The 17,703-nt window shown below is 43.2% G+C and overlaps 1 protein-coding gene across 2 annotated transcripts in view; it reads right to left on the bottom strand.

Moving 5' to 3' along the window:
• Positions 1-641: 641 nt before the first annotated feature.
• Positions 642-17,703, bottom strand: part of CFAP91 (cilia and flagella associated protein 91) — a 72,470-nt gene continuing 55,408 nt past the window's right edge. For both annotated transcript variants that reach the window (XM_066347727.1, XM_066347728.1), the window contains exons 16-18: positions 17,391-17,482; positions 14,323-14,484; positions 642-1,757 (exon numbers count right to left, since the gene is read on the bottom strand). In XM_066347727.1, coding sequence (XP_066203824.1) covers positions 14,324-14,484; positions 17,391-17,482 — 253 coding nt within the window. In that variant the 3' untranslated portion in view covers positions 642-1,757; position 14,323. The remainder of the gene's footprint in view (positions 1,758-14,322; positions 14,485-17,390; positions 17,483-17,703) is intronic.

Here is a 17,703-nt window from a genome sequence, read left to right as displayed (position 1 = left end):
TCTGTTGTTCTCTGCTGTATAGCGTTACTCCTCCCTCCTTCTTTCCATCTTCCAGAACTCGCTTCTCATTTTGTGTTCCTGATTTTTTAAAATTTCAGTAGTGACTAATACCAACTTTACCTAGTTCAGGTTAGCATTTTTAAAGGAACAAAAGTCAATCGCCTCCTCACTGTGCAGTATTTCTGTTTGTCAGTGATCCTGGGGGGGGGGGGGGGAGGATGCTCCAATCCTATGTTCCAAGGACAAGGTAAACCCTTTCAAGTTTTTGTAATCAGGTATTTTTTCAGCTCAGCAAATCCTTGATTATTGTTTCTGTTTCACGTTTTGGTTTCTTCTTCATGAATCCCTGTTGCTTGTAGGAATGGTTGTCCAGAGCTAACCTCTGTAATTTTCATACCTTTGCCCTTTCCTTCCTACCTCATACTGGAGAACATAACAAATCCGTCAGCAACATACCAATTTCATTATCTGCTGTGAGATTTCTGTTCTTTTAACTGTATCCAAATGGATGTCATTGGATTTTTAACCTTTTGTATTCTTATTTGTGTAGTGAGCTTTCTTTTAAAAAATTTTTTTTAAGTTTCAATTACAGTTCACATTCAATATTATTTTGCATTAGTTCCAGGCGTACAGCATGGTGGTTAGACAATCATGTACTTTTACATAGTGCTCCCCTGATATTTCTGATACCAGCAGCTTTCTTTTCTTTTCAGCCTGCATCTGTGTTCTTTGGCTGCTGTCTGTTCCTCTTACTGTTCCAATTTCCCAAAGGGTCATGTCGTTTTGCCACCTATTCAAAACATCAGATAGTTTTTCTTGTTTTCTGTAATAAGATGTTTTCTAAGAATAACATACATTTTCAGGGTAACATACATTTTATTTTGTAAATTCTTCACACGGGCCCCATGTTAATTTGGTCTTGTTTATTTGTTTTTGCTATTTACTGATCTTTAAATAAGGAAGGGTCCAGTCAACTGTGATGCTCATCAACACACAGGATGGATGGGCAGGTTGCTCTCCAACATCACCCTCTCCATCGGTGTTGCATGAATATACTTCTCCCATCCAAGTACTAACCAGGCCCGACCCTGCTTAGCTTCCGAGATCAGACGAGATCGGGCGTGTTCAGGGTGGTATGGCCGTAGACTCATGAATATACTTCTTAGATCTAAAGTTCAATAGCGAGCTGATGTGTCATTGAACTGACACAGCACAATTTGTTTTTCTATTCCAATGCAGATGGACATTTGGGTTTTTAGTTTGGGTCTACTCTAAATAGTACTGCTATAAAGTTTCTTGCATGTTTTTGGTACACATACTCATACATTTCCATTAGGTATATACCTAGGAGATAAAATGCTGGGTCGTGGGATAGGCATAATACCAACGTTAGTAGAATAGATCACGCTAATGCACTATGAAAAGCAAACCACAACTACTTAAGAAATATTCAGTAACACTGCTTTCTGTTTGATTCAACACGTCAGCATATCCTCATAGTGAAAAAAATGTTGAGATGAGAGAGGAGAAAATTTTCTCTTGAAGTAGAGTAACTGGGAAACACCAAAGAGAATTAAGTTCCTTCATTTGATTATTACTAAAAATCATTTTAATCTTTTGGGGGTTTAAGAGAAATAAATCTCTTTCTTCCTCGATGACACATTGACAAGCCTGGCAGAGCCGTACACTCGGGAGAAGCACACGCACTGGAGTTCTTTCCGATGACTGGGACAGCGTCTTTGAGAAAAGATCATAACCTGTAAAAAACAACACAAATGCTTGAGATGTCATCTCCTCAGAAACAATCATTATTAGAACAATACATCCGTGAAGTTACTGTGATACAATCACACAGAGCCCTGGCTTTAAGTCACACAGCACCAGGCACATCCCAGCTCTGCCACTCACGAGCCCCCGACCCAAACGTTTCTTAATTCACAGGGTCCCAGTTTCCAAATTCTAGCACTTAAAAAAACAACAACAATTTACATTAACTGGGTTATAACTGAAAACTTAATATGTATACACAATAAAAAAAATTCAAACACAAAAGGGTATATCTAAACATGAAGAAAGTACGTCTCTTTTCCCTTAGTCTGACCTTCAGTCTTTAGTTTCCATGTGTAGCAACAACTACTTATCCATCTCTTGTTGATCTTTCCAGAAATAGTCTGCATGCATATACATTTGTTCATATATGTACATTTTTCTAACTTTTAATTATGACATATTTCACACATAGGAAAGTACAGAAAACTTAATAATAAATTCATGTAAAGCAGGGGTCGGGAACCTATGGTTCACGAGCCAGATGTGGTTCTTTTTATGGCTGCGTCTGGCTCACAGACAAATCTTTAATAAAAAAAATAATGTTAAAAATATAAAAGATTCTTATGTATTACAATCCATTCATTTCCTACCGTTCATGTTCATGGTTGCGGGTGGCTGGAGCCAATCACAGCTGTCCTCTGGACAACACCAAATTTTTATTGGGTAATGCATAACGTATACAGGTCGTTGTATGGCTCTCATGGAATTACATTTTAAAATATGTGGCGCTCATGGCTCTCTCAGCCAAAGAGGTTCTCGACCCCTGATGTAATGTATTCATCTGTGCCCATATCAACCAGGTTAGTAAGTCCTATAAGCTCCCCTTGACTCCTCACAGACTTCTCCCTACCTTCTTATTTCTACTGTAATCACTATTCTTATTTCTACTCTAATTATTTCCTTGCTTTTCTTTATGTCTTACCTCCTAATTATGCATTTCTCAACACAGTATTTTGAGCTTTACAGAAATAGGCTCATATTGTAGACTTGCTCTGTTTTTTGGGTGTTTTTGGATGTAGTTTCTTTTAACCCTTGTATCTGGGAGATTCATCCCTGTTGTCGTATTTAGTTCTACTTCACTGATTTTTAACTGTTGTAGAGTAGGGACTGTCACTCTTCTGCAAAAGGCCTGATAGTAAATATTTTGGCTTTGTGGACCAAAAGGCAAAATCTAGAACAGTATACATGTACTTAAGTAACAAGAGAAAAAACAAACTCCCACCTGTGTTTTTTTATATAAAATTCAAAAGACAGTAATAATAATTGACCAGTTTTTTGTAATACAAGTCTACTAATGAGAATGAAACTATTATTTCAGGATAACATTTTGCTTAATTGAAGTTCAAGTCATCAAAATTAATTGCAGATGTTCAACCGTTAATGGTGATGTTTAATGGGACATTTCGCCATCTCCGCTTTGAAAGTGTCGTTCGCACAGACACGTGCTGCCAGTGCAATGCCATCCAGGAGCACGCACTTGTAACTGTGCAGGTTTATACTCAGGAGGTGTTTCTACAGGTCTATTAGATTCCCCTCTTGATATCTGCCTTTTCGCACGTCATTACGGTGCTGCTTAATCACTTCCCCCTGAAGGTTAGGTGGACGTTCCTCCATGGCACACTAAGACAGATTTTGAAATATGAAAATCTCCTTTGCATTTGCTTCAAGGTTTAAAAAGTGCTGCGGGAAGTGTAGTTTAAACTCAGAAAATATATCCACTGCAAATATGTGTGAGAATTGAAATTTTTGCTTCAACTTTTTGTTCCATTTTGCTTAACAATTCCTTCTTCAAGTCACTTCTCTGCTTTCTTTTAGCTTTTTTACTTTATTCTGTAACTTTTTTTTTACTAGTTAGCTAGAAATGCCATAACAAATACCCCAGACTGCCTGGCTTAAATAACAACTTTATTTTCTCTCAGTTCTAGAGACTGTCAGTCTGTGGGGTTACAGCAGACCAAGTAACCCTTTGCTCCAGCCAGCAACCTTGGGTCCAAGCTGGTGAGCTTTGCTCAAACCATATGAGCCTGCGCTCAAGCTGGCCACCTCAGGGTCTCGAACCTGGGTCTTCTGCATTCCAGTCCGATGCTCTATCCACTGCGTCACCACCTGGTCAGGCAGGTCCCTTTCTTCTGAAGCCTTTCTCCTTAGTTTGCGGGTAGTTGCCTTCTCACTGTGTCTTCACATGGCCACCTTTTGATCTATGTGTTGTTTGTGTCATAATCTCTTCTTTTTTTAACAGTATTAGAATAATATTCAATTTTTTTATATTCTATTTTGTTTTTATTGAATTTATTGGGATGACATAAGTTAACAAAGTTATGTAGGTTTCAGGGGGTACAATTCTATAAAACATTATCTGTATATTTTACTGTGTATTCACCACCCCAAGTCATCTTTTAACTTCAGACAGCGCAGGGAGCCTGTATAACAGATCACCCCCCCGAGTATAGTCCCTCTGCCTTTGGCAGGCCCGAGTCTTAGCTTGTGCCCAGACTTGGGTGATGCCCCCAGGGAAGAAAATGACCAGTAACCTCACTTAAGATGGACTCTTTCCTCTCCACCAGTTTAGTTCATCTAGTCCCTTTGTTTTCACAGCTCTCTACTGTCTTTAAAATATGACATTTATAGTGTACCCATTATTTTCTCTAATTACTGCAGCTACCTACTACATCCTACCTATAATCAGAAGACATGTCAGTTTTCTGTTTTATTAACTTTTGTTATTTTTAGTTTGTTACTTTCTTCCTTTTACTTTTTTGCTTCTAATTTGCTGTCCTTTTTAAAATTTCTTTCTTTCTTTTTTTTAAAGTGAGAAGTGAGGAGGCAGCGAGACAGATTCCCACATATGTCCCAACCAGGATCCACCTGGCAAGCCCCCTATGGGGCAATGCAGTGCCCATCTGGGGCCATTGCTCCATTACTCGGCAATAAACCATTTTTAGCACCTGAGGTGAAGCCATGGAGCCATCCTCGGTGCCAACTTGCTCCAACCAAGCCATGGCTGTGGGAGAGGAAGAGAGAAATATATAGAGAGAAGCAAGAGGGGAAGGAATGAAGAAGCAGATGGTGCCTTTCCTATGTGCCCTGACTGGGAATCAAACCCAGGACATCCACATGCTAGGCTGACGCTCTACCACTGAGCAAACCAGCCAGAGCCTCTAATTTCTTAAAAATGGGTACATCTTATTTTCACCATTTCTTTTCTAATAAATACCTTTAAGACTACAAATTTCTATCTAAGCACCATATTAGCAGCATTCCACAAGTTTGATACATACATAGCATTTTCATCATTCTTCAGTTCAAGATATTTTCTAGTTTCTGTTCTGAAACTTCCTTGATAAACAGATTATTTACACCTACATTTCTTAATTTTCAAACATATTAAAATTATCTTGTTATTGATTTCTAGTTTCATTCCATTTTTTTTTAAGTGAGAGGAGGAGAGATAGTGAGAGAGACTCCTGCATATGGCCCAACTGGGATCCACCCAGCAATGCCTGTCTGGGGCTGATGCTCAAATCAGTCAAACTATTCTCAGTGCCCAGGTCTGATGCTCAGACCAAGCCACTAGCTGTGAGAGGGGAAAAGAGAGAGAAGGGGGAGAGGAAGGGGAAGAGAACCAGACAGTTACCTCTCATGTGTGCTCTGACCAGGGATGGAACCCAGAACATCTGCACACCAGTCTGACGCTCTATCCACTGAGCAAACCAGCCAGGGCTTTCCATTGTATTTTTACCAGAAAACACACTGCATTATTTTAACTCTGAAATGGTTGACACTTGCTTGATGAAACATTTTATACATGGCTGCCTTCTAGCTCTGTCCTCATGTGGCGGGGAAGGCAGAAAGAGGAAACTCTCCGGTGTCTCTTCTTATAAGAACACTACTACCATCAGAAGGGACCCACCCTCATGATCTCATCTAATACTAATTATCTCCCATAGTCCTCATTTCCAAATGCCAATATCTTGGAGGTCGGGGCTTCAATATATGAATTTTGGGGTGACACCATTGAGTCCTTAGCATTCCACACCCAACCCCCAAAATTCATGTCCTTCTCACATGCAAAATACATTCATCCCATCGCAACAGTTCCAAAAGTCTTAACTCATTTGAACATCAACACTGAAGTCCAAAGTTTAATTTAAATATTACCTAATCAGATATGGGTGAGTCTCAAGGTTTGATTCATTTTGAAACAACATTCCTCTCCAGCTGTGAACTGGACAAGTTATGTGCTTCCAAAATACAATGATGGGACAGGTATAGGATAGATATTCCTATTCCAAAAGGGAGAAGTCAGAAGGAAGGTAAGAGTAATGGGTCCCAAGCAAGTCCAAAGCTTAGCCAGAAAAATTCTACTGGATCTTAAACTTGAGATTAATACTTTGGCTCAGTCCCTTATTTTCCAGGTCATGGGATGACCCCATTACTTCCATATCTCTGTAGGGTGGTCCAGCCCCTTCAGCTCTGCTGTGCCCCATCCCCATGGCTCCTGGTGCATCACTGCAGCTCTGCTAGGGTAGGGTCCTACAGGCGATCCCGCCCCTTAAAGTTCTGGGCAGAGGCCAAGTGACTTGTTGGAACCGAGGCAGTGGCCCTGATCATTTTAAATCACCTACTGGGTTAGTTTTTCTTCTTCTTGAAGAACTGCACATTTAAAGCGTATTAGCTGTATTGTCTCATCCTGTCAAATTCAAGCAGTCAGTCTGACAGCCTTCCTTCATTTCATCTTGCCTCTAGCCCTTTCGGTTCAAACTGGCAGTGTTCCTACTGTTATAATCTCATAAGCTCTTTATCTTTTTTTTTTAATTTTTTTTATACAGTGACAGAGATAGAGTCAGAGAGAGGGATAGATAGGGACAGGCAGACAAGAACGGAGAGATGAGAAGCAACAATCATCAGTTTTTCGTTTTTGACACCTTAGTTGTTCATTGATTGCTTTCTCATATGTGCCCTGCCCGCGGGCCTTCAGCAGACCGAGTAACCCCTTGCTCGAGCCAGCAGCCTTGGGTCCAAGCTGGTGAGCTTTTGCTCAAGCCAGATGAGCCTGCACTCAAACTGGCGACCTCGGGGTCTCGAACCTGGGTCCTCCCCATCCCAGTCCGACGCTCCATCCACTGCGCCACCGCCTGGTCAGGTTCATAAGCTCTTTATCAAATAGCTCTTCAGCCACTTCTGTAGTATTCTTTCCAGGATACATGTTCCTATTTTTTGAAATATGGACAGGCTAAGATTCTTCCAAATCTTCAAATTCTTATTCCTTTTTGCTTAGCAATTCGTTCTTTAATTCATCTCTCTGCTTTCACGTTTTACTAGAAACAGTGAGAAGAAACCAACTCTTTTAACACTTTGCTTAGAAATCTTCTCAACTAAACATCCAATTTCATTACTTACAAATCCTACTTGCCATAAAACGTAACAAAGTTCAGCCAAGGTCTTTATAACATGGACCGCCTTTCCTCTAGTTTCCAATAACGTTCCACACCGCCGTCTGAGAGTTCACCAGAACCTCCCTTCGCATCCACATGTCTAGCAGGCATCTCAAAACTCTTGCTGCCTCTCCCCATTCTCTAGTTGCAAAGCTGCTTCCACACGGTTAAGTACTTGTTAGGGCAGCAATCCACTCCTGGGACCAAAACCTGTCGCAGTAACAAAATACCACAGACTGGGTGAATTAAACAGCAGAAATTTATTTTCTCACAGTTCTGGAGACTAGAAATCCAATGCAGTGAGCACAGCCATTTAAAAATCAATGTCTAATAATTCCAATATTTCAGATCCCTTTAGTTTTGTTTTTACTACCTCTATAATTTCTGCTTGTTTAAGTTTTATATGCCTCCTCATAAACATTGATTGTGCTCTGGAAATTGTACATGAAAAATTGTTTGTGAAAATAAACCGAGATCTAGGATGATTTCAAATCTCTCCAAAGAGAACTTAAGTTTGTTTCTGACAAGCACCACCAGGCAACAGGAATCAAAGATCTCTTTAATTCAATTTCTGGGGCTGAGATATTTTGGGGAACATTCAGATGATTAGAAGCTAAACTGTAGTCTATGGGAAGGGTGGTTTACTTCTAATTAACCCCTCCTACCAGGGCATAGCCTCTGGAGCCCCGCCCAAATGAAAGAGGTTTACCAGGGCCTCAACGGTGACTCCAGGTTTTGTCTCCCTAGTTTTATAAAGCATTGTTCAGACTTTCAACCACATTTTTTTAAATTTGCATAGTTCTTCAGGAAAAAAAAAATGGCTCCAAATACCAGATCCAATATTCTGAATTTGCCTTCTTCTAAATTATTGCCCAGAATGCCTCATTTTATTAGCTCTTCATTATCTTCAAGCTGATTAAAAAATTTTTAAATCAATGGTCCATGCCTCTTTCTCTAAGCATCATTTAAAATCTCACAGCTGTCCTTCCTATCTTCCCTCTAAGAGAAGAAAGAGGAAATATATACAATGGAGGCCATTAGGCATCATGTTCCAACCATTCAATAAAGTGTTAAAAAGATACTTTATTAATTTACTGGTTGCTCTTCCTTGTTGAGTATCTGTAGTTAGCTTGGTAAGTAGATTTTTTTAAGCTATAATTTATAACTATAATATCTTTTACACAGGTTTTAATAAAATGTATTTTATTTTCAGTAAGTATAAAGGAGAAAATCATTTTAACATTCCAGCTTAATTTCACAGATCACAGTCGATGTCATAGAACAGGTGTGTTATACTAAGAAGTAAATGCAGATGTATTCATTTCAAACTATGTAAATGATTTATACTTATTAGCTTTTCTGCTGTAATTTATAGCCATAGCTTGATTTTATTTTTTTTTCCCATTTTTCTGAAGCTGGAAACAGGGAGAGACAGTCAGACAGACTCCCGCATGCGCCCGACCGGGATCCACCCGGCACGCCCACCATGGGGCGACGCTCTGCCCACCAGGGGGCGATGCTCTGCCCATCCTGGGCGTCGCCATGTTGCGACCAGAGCCACTCTAGTGCCTGAGGCAGAGGCCACAGAGCCATCCCCAGCGCCCGGGCCATCTTTGCTCCAATGGAGCCTTGGCTGCGGGAGGGGAAGAGAGAGACAGAGAGGAAAGTGCGGCGGAGGGGTGGAGAAGCAAATGGGCGCTTCTCCTGTGTGCCCTGGCCGGGAATCGAACCCGGGTCCTCCGCACGCTAGGCTGACGCTCTACCGCTGAGCCAACTGGCCAGGGCGATTTTTTTTTATTTATTGAGTTTTAGAGAAAGAGGAAGAGAGACAGAGAGAGACAGAAAAAATCATTGATTTGTCATTCCACTTATTTATGCATTCATTAGTTGATCCTTGTATACTGTTCACAAAAATTAGGGGATATTTCAAAATGAATATGAAGCAATAAAAAAAGAAGCATTTGATTTTTTTTTATTAAATAAGAACATCAGAAAAGCAAACAAGTCAAAGAAAGTTGTTTGATTATGCAAATGAGATGCAAAGCCAACTTTTATTTCATTGGTGAAAATGCACTATACAAAAGGCTGAAAGTACTGGGGTATTTGCACGTTCCCTGATCCCCTAATTTTCGTGAGCAGAGTATGTGCCCCAACCAGGGATCAAACTCACAACTATGGCATGCTGGGACAATGCTCTCTAACCAACTGAGCTACTCGGCCAGGGCCCCCACAGCTTTGTATTTAGGAGTCCTTTATCAGTTTTCTCTCTGCTCTCTTTCTCAACTCTCCCCTCATCTCAACTCTCTTTCCATGATCCTCTTTTATTAAGACGTAAGGTCCCAACAGATTGCCCTGAGAGGGTCTCTTGATCACATGCGCATGGGCAAACCTCAAGTGAAAAGAAATTAATTGTATAAGATTACACAGCTGCTAGCAGAGCTGGCTGACACCCAAACTTTCTGGATGCCGGGCTCCAAGTCTCCCTAAGCCTCGGTGCCTTACCTAACCAGACAGCACATCCTCCGGCAAAATTAGTGGGTGAGGTACCTCTACCATGGGAGGGTTAAGGGAGAAGGTACAGGCAAAGGGTTAACCCCTTCCCCTTCTTATGAGAACTTTACTTTCAGTAAAATTCTATCTCTGTTCTCCTAGTAATCTGACAGGTGATATATGTCAACTATGTTGCTAACACTACTTAAGGTGACCCCTTATTGGTAACTAGCATCTGACTGGGAGCAATTATAAACAAACTATTAATACCAAATAGGAAGCCATAGCTTTGAGCTTTCCTAAGTATGCTGACCTTCGCACCTGGGCCAATCCACTGGCAGGGACCTTGGAAACTCTGCCTATGGAATTATTACAGGAGATTCTGGTCCAGGGGCAGGTAAAGCGGGGCAACCTCTGCATTCACTCACCCGGCGTGAATCTCTCTTCCTTGCACCTGAACTCTGTATGTGGGGGCTAAAGGAAATAGCTCTGTGTTCTGTGTGGGTCTAGCAAGAGCTCCCATAGGAAGGGACCTGCCTGAGGCTGCTCTGCTGGAAGCTGTGGGTCCTGTCTTATATCTTTCTCGGTAGACTGATACTCAAATCCTATCAAATGTGGTCTGTGTTAGTCTTGTGAACATGAACATTTAGGTGAGCCTAAGACCAACCCCCGGTGGACACTGCAGAGGCATCTGGGCCAGAATCAGGCAGGTTGTGCATCACGCTATGCTTACAACTAGCACAGTGCCATGGGGGTGTGTAAGGCTGGTGGCCGTGGCCATGCAGTTTTACTTTGGATTTGGGTAGATGGTAAAAGAACTGTGGGGTTGGACGATGGTGGGCCATTCCATTTATTAGGGTCTTGCAACGACAAGCAAGCAGGCAGGGAAAACTGTTTCTTACTCTTTCTCAGGGCTGACGAGCAAAATAGGCTGGGGGGGGGGGCTCTTCTCCAGCAAACAATAGCAACAGATGGCCCCTCCCAATGGCAGCAGGCAATCTGCAAACTATAGTCTGCCACCCAGAGGGCAAGCACCTGCAGCCTTACATAGACTGTACACACATGGTGCTGCCCCGTGCTCGTGCACCAATCAGACAAACTGCAGGCAAGCAAGGCTAACACACTAGTTTGCCCAACATTCTACCCCTTTAGGATTGTTTGTTTCACAGTCTACACGACAGGTGTCCTCCGCAATGGTCCCTGTGCGAGGAGTGAGGTGCATTACATAAACAGACCACAGCAACAGCACAAGTTATACAGTTACAATAATTACAAAGATACCTTTCACAATGTCTCCCTGAGCACTCTGCCCAAAGTGCTAACTGGAGGCCCACCTCTGGCCCCTATACCAGAGGTCCCCAAATTACGGCCCCTGAGGCCATTTATCCGGCCCCCGCCGCACTTCCGGAAGGGGCACCTCTTTCATTGGTGGTCAGTGAGAGGAGCATAGTTCCCATTGAAATACTGGTCAGTTTGCTGATTTAAATTTACTTGTTCTTTATTTTAAATATTGTATTTGTTCCCGTTTTGTTTTTTTTACTTTAAAATAAGATACGTGCAGGGTGCATAGGGATTTGTTCATAGTTTTTTTATAGTCTGGCCCTCCAATGATCTGAGGGACAGTGAACTGCCCCCTGTGTAAAAAGTTTGGGGACCGCTGCCCTATATCATGGTAGGTGGGAGGGCCTGTATAGTCCAGGGTTGTGTCCATGGAAACCGTAGTGTCCTTGGTTTGTCTCTGCAACTGGATGATGAGAGTAGCTTCCTGGTGCAGGAGGGCCTCCACTGAAGCTGCCCCCAACATCAGGGTCTCTCATACTGTCCAAAGCAGCATGTCCATCCAACAAGGGAGCCGGTGCCCCCCTCTGGTTGCAGTCCAAGAGTCCATTACACTGCTCAACAATCAGTCCGCAATAGACAGCCCAGCTGTCTGTGCAACTCACCAAGGCAAAGGTCCATTACAGGCAACTAAGCTCTTTATTATTGGACCTCAGTGCCTTTCTGTAAGCATTCTGTCCGTTGCCACAAGCCCCATCCAAACCCCTCAGCAAGCTTCCAGGGCCTGGCGGGGACAAATATATTCAAGGCCTTGATAGCTCTTTTATCTGTTGCTGCTGCCACTGCAAAAAAAGCACCTATTATTTTGTAATGCCAACACTTGCTGCACATTAGAAGGTGATGAATGGATTGTCATCACATGGGGCCTCAAGCCTCCCTGCCCATCCCTGTTGGTGGGACTCTCGGCCTTCCCCCCTTATTCAAACTGAAACAACACAATGGGTCTTGGGAAGGATCCTCCCCTCCCTCAGCTGTCTCCAACAAGTAATCCTGCAACTGTGCACCCCGAATGCCAGCCATTTTCTTGGCAGCTGCTGGGGCTGCCCGCTTCCCCTGCTTTTTCAGCGGCTGGAACCTCTGCTCTGGCTCAAGCTGCTGCCAAAGCTCCAAAAGAACTTGACTGGACTTGCCATCCAGTTGTTCCCTACCTGCCCCGGCCACAATCAAATTTACCCACATCTGTGTTCGGGGGCCTTTACAGGCCTGTATCTCTTGTTAGTTGGAGGGGGGCCACACAGGCAGCAGCCACACAGCCTTACAGTCCCATGCTCCCCCCAAATCTGCTACCATCTGCATAACTGCATTGACAGGCTGCCCCCCATAGGGGCACAAGATAGCCACTAGTGACCCAAAAAGGACAGATGGGGCACTACAGAGAATGAGGTCCCTCATCCCTGCTGTAAACACTTCCTCATCTGGCCCATGGGACCTTGGCTTGGAAGCAGCATTCTTCATGTCTAGTTTCCGAAGGACCTTTACTAGCTCACGATAGCAATGCCACCTACTCACTGCTCTTGGCAAGCCACTGGCATTCTGCCAGACTGTACGAATGGCAGCCATCACCCATTCTAATAGGGTATGGTTTCCTGGGTTGTCATGGCAGTTCTGAAGATGCTGCCTCTGGGGGGAGTGCATGGCAGTGGCAGCCAATTTCTTCATCTCTCTTCTGGAGGGCACGATGCCATCCACCCCAACTGCAGCAACCAGAGTACCAAGGGCTCAGTGGGTTTCTGCCTAAATTGTGCCCCCAACTCCATCAGCTCTGCCTGGGTGTATGGCCAGACCACAGACTGCTGCATTACCTGTGAAAGGGGTTGGGGCTGCCCCTGAGGGACTCTTTGCTGTTGGGTTTTTACCTTCTGGACAACCACTGGCCAGGCTCTGAGTCTGTGATGGCAGCTTCAGCCTGAGCCTCCTTCTCCTCAGAAGAGTGAGAAATGTCTGCTTCCACTGGCTCAGAGCCACTCTGCTGGCACAGATGCTGCTCCATCTTTGGCGGCCATTTCAGCTCCTGCGGCTACCGGCTCTTGGACTGAGGCTGAGACTTGAGCTCTTGAAACTGCAGTTGTTTCTCCCACAGCTGTCATGGCCAGCGTTCTGCTGCCAGGGCAAACTGCAACTCGTGAACCCCTAATTCCTTTTCCAGGGACCATTCCAGTTCCAGGTGCCCTTGGTGCTCAGCCTGCATCTCACACTGCCGTTCTCAAACCCGGAAGGCCTCCTTCTCCAGCGCTCACTCCAGTTCAAGCCATTGCTGGTTCTCAGACGATAGCCTGACCTGCGGTTCTCGGACCTGCAGCTCTTTCTCCAGTGATCGTTGCAGCTCATGCCATTGCTGCCGTTCAGTCTGCAATTCATCCTGGAGCTCTTGACCTTGGGTAGCCTCTTGCAGGGTTGTAAAGAGCACCCAGCTATGGTCCCCAAAAGGAGAGCGATGGGGTACCATACACTGGACAGCAACAACCACTCCTCTACCCCATCCTTCCAGGGTGTTGGCGGATCCATACCGATCTGATCTGAATCCTGCTGACTATGCCAGATGTAAGGCTGGTGGCCGTAGCCATGCAGGTTCACACTGATTTGGGCAGATGGTAAAGGAATGGTGGAGCTGGACGATGGTGGGTCATTCCATTTATTAGAGTCTTGCAACAGCAGACGAGCAAGCAGGTAGGAAAAACCGCTTCTCCCTCTCTCTCTCAAAACTCACAAGCAAAAAAGGCCCGGGGGAATAAAATCCCTTCTCCGGTGAACAAGAGAAACAAACGGCCCCTCCCAATGGCGGCAGGCAATCCTCAATCTACAGTAAGCTGCCCTGAGGGCAAGCACCTGCAGCCTTACATAGACTGTACACAGGAGGTGCTGCCCTGTGCTCATGCACCAATCAGGCAAAGTGCAAGCGAGCGAGCCTAACACACTTGTTTGCCCAACAGGGTGCTTCTGTGAAAACAAGCTGTTGTTTTTTGGGTTTTGAACACTGACACATTTCACAGCTTTTTTTTGCAATGGAGTACAATCATGCACTAAAAGAACTGCTATAATATCAACTATATTCTATAATAATTTCAATAGTAGATTCTGTATCCTAGATAAAAAGTGCCAATGTAAATGGGAGTGCTTCAGTTTCATAAACAACGGACAATCTTTTCACATGATGATTGTTAGAATAAAGCTCAAAGCTACATATTTTTCTCCTCTCTCTACTCCCATCCAGATTAAGCATCAAACTCACCTTAGCTGTCTTTCTTACTTTGAGTTTCTTCCTCAAGTGGCTTGCCAGTGTTTGAGACCCCATCTTGCTCCTGCTCAGCAAAGTTCTCTCTGAGCAAACTCTCGGTGTGCCCGTGGATGAGCTGGTGGGCGGCGAGAATGTGCTTCCGCTGTGCGTTCCTCACTGTGCCAAAGCAACAGAAGAACTTTACTCTGAAAGCCTGAGCTAAGTCGTCCCCAAAGGTTGTCAAGACAGTAGTGACAGAAATGGTCATTTTGCACTGTAATGCAAATTTTGCGATACAAAGATCATAAACGACTTACAACTGAACGATAGGACCTTATACTTCCCTTGGAGCCTTAGTTCCTAACGTGAAGGGTACTCATGGCTTTAGGAGGTGGTCCGTGCTCCATACTCTAGGAATGTTTACTACCAAAACTAAGTACATCAAGCACCCCATGCCCCTTAGAAAGGAGTAATCATGATGATGATGATGTTAGCATTTATCCGTACTTTGTGCAAGGCACTGTTTTTAGCAGCTGGCATAATCATTTAGACCACCTCACAACCCTAAAGGAGAGTTTTCTTTTCTTTATTACTATGGCTTTATATTTTATTTTATTATTTTAAACTTTATTTAGAAAAGTAAATTTAATGGGGTGACATTGACCAATAAGAGTACATAGGTTTCGGGTAAACATTTCTATAGCATTTGAGCTGTTGGCTACGTTATATGTTGTATACCCATCCCCATTTTCAGATGAGGAAAGTGAGACACAGAGAGATTAGATGATTTGCCTGAAGTCACACAGCTAGCGAAAGGCAGTAAGAGTACTTACTGTGGGTTCTATGCTATTCAGGTATCAGCTAGTTTACACAGGGTTACTTACACATCACCTCACTGCACTTCACAGTAGTGTGGTTGAAAGTTTGGGGACTTTGGAACCATACAGACCATGGTTCAAATCTGTAAGTCGTATAATGTCTCTAAGCACTAATTTTCTTAACTGAAAAATGAGAACACACCTATAGTTTTTGAAAGAAATTGAGATAAGGCACTTTTTAAATGCTTAATACAGGGGTAGTCAACCTTTTTATACCTACCGCCCACTTTTGTATCTCTGTTAGTAGTAAAATTTTCTAACCGCCCACCGGTTCCACAGTAATGGTGATTTATAAAGTAGAGAAGTAACTTTATAAAATTTATAAAGCAGAGTTACAGCAAGTTAAAGCATATAATAATAATTACCAAGTATTTTATGTCGGATTTTTGCTAAGTTTGGCAGAAGAAATCTTTATAAAACAACTTACTATAGTTAAATCTATCTTTTTATTTATACTCTGGTTGCTCCACTACCGCCCACCATGAAAGCTGGAACACCCACTAGTGGGCGGTAGGGACCAGGTTGACTACCACTGGCTTAGCACATTGTCTAGAACTTAAGATGAATTTATTATAAAATTTGGTAGTTACTGTTATTTTACATCAATATACCAGGTCTTTCCCATCCCTCGGCTTAAAAAAAAAGGTCTCAAAATAGTCTGTGTGTAATATTACATTAAATTGGCATATAGAGTACATTTAATGCATATGGTTCACTTAGTTGAAAAGAGAAACAAAGGTCCTAGTGTGTGCTCCCTGTCCACAGGGCTTTCTTGCTCTGGAATGCATGCAGAGGGAAGAGGCTAAGGGCTTGTCCAGCTTGCCCACAAACAAGACCCACGGGATTCCTTCAGCTCCAGTCCCCCTCTCCAGCTCCCTGCCCTCAGAGCCAGGAGAAGCTGGGTGCAGGGGTCACAAACGAGTAACTATCAAAGACATTACTTTCCCCCCTCTTTTGATTCCCTCAGGTAGAACTGATCTGATTCAGGCTGACCTCACTTGGGACCTAGGAGAAGTAGAAAGGAGTGGCCTATTTTTCTTAAGGATCTAGGTAACACAAGATCCCTTTTGTAATGTGAGGGGACTCAGAAATATTCATTATATTGTCTGAAAATTAAATTTTGTTGGTATAGGCACTGTCATGCACTGTTGTTCGGAGTATGAAGGAGAACAATGTTTTCTAGGGGGCACTTTGGTATATCTATCAAAATGTAAAATTCACACACCTTATTTCCAGCATCGTACTGCTAGGAATTTACTTTCAACAGCACGATGTGTGTTAAATCTACTGACTGCAGCACGGCTAATTACAGGAAAACACACTGGGAACAAACTGAATGCTTATCACTAGAAGGTACAGGCTTTAAAATTACAGAGCAGTCATGTACTAGTGTGAAAGTAAGAGATTTCTTTGTTCTCGTCACATGCAGCAGAACTCTGTCGTTCCTTTCTCCCGGATTGAATGATCTAAAATACTACACTTCTCTTAAACCTGCCCAGAACTCCCCAGCATAACTCTGAAACCTACTGAGATTTATTTCACTTAAATATTGATCTTCTGGTTGTATCCTTCCCTCTGGAAATCAGGTCTGTCACCAATAGTCTAAAAGCTCAAAACAAACAAACAAACCCATTTTAAAAAGACACTTTTCCCCCCCTTTTCTGTTGTCTGAAGGCATCAATCTTCAGAAGCATGCCACTTTGACAAAGGGTGTAGGAGGGTCCTGATACTCGGATGCAGTCCCGGCAGAGACCCGCGGTGTTGGTGACGCAGCTGGAGCAGCAGCAGAGGCTCAGCCCGTCAGGCACCCCAGCTTTTCGGGCCCCCTCTGCACACGCCCTGCCTCCAGAAGGCTGCTGTCGTTTGAAACTCCTGCATATTCTCAACATTTCCTTTATATTTTTTAAAGAATCAAATCACAAAATACACCTCTTATGGGAACTTGGGGACTTCCTCTTAAAGGTTTGGATTTTGATGCTCTGTCAGGCTTATTAGAACGGCACCCCATCGGCACTAGATGAGATTATGTTCTAGAATCAGATGGCTGAAGAGAATCGGACTCTGCAATAAGAAAGGCCAGTGTTTCTCCATCACAAATCTCCCCGTACATCTCTGCTCAGTTTTAAATCTCCAGTGTATTGAAAACAGTTCATCTTTTTTTTTTTTTAAAAAAAGGCATAAGTTGAAGCATTTACACAGGCTTACCTTTTTCTTTGACGAAGTTCTTTTCAGCCTCTGGGATCAAGAAACTATAAACCAACTCCGCCACAATCTCCTCTGACTGAAGCTGAGTTCGACTAAAAAAATAAACAAATTAAACCATTTCCTCTGTGGCTTTACTTGAACTGCCAGTTTATACTTAAATCCTTCGGACCTATGTGGGGAACTTCCCTGCTCAAATCTCATTATCGTCTTCTTCCCCCTGACTAAGTGATCTGAAATATCACATTTCTGGTGACCTTAGTTAACTCCACGAGGAATTCAGATTTGCCCCGTCCTCCATCTAGCCTGCCTTCCA

The sequence above is a fragment of the Saccopteryx leptura genome, chromosome 8 (assembly GCF_036850995.1).
Source record: "Saccopteryx leptura isolate mSacLep1 chromosome 8, mSacLep1_pri_phased_curated, whole genome shotgun sequence".
NCBI classification, from domain to species: Eukaryota; Metazoa; Chordata; class Mammalia; order Chiroptera; family Emballonuridae; genus Saccopteryx; species Saccopteryx leptura.
The sequence above is the reverse complement of the archived record's forward strand: the minus strand, read 5'-3'. Positions and strand labels throughout refer to the sequence as shown.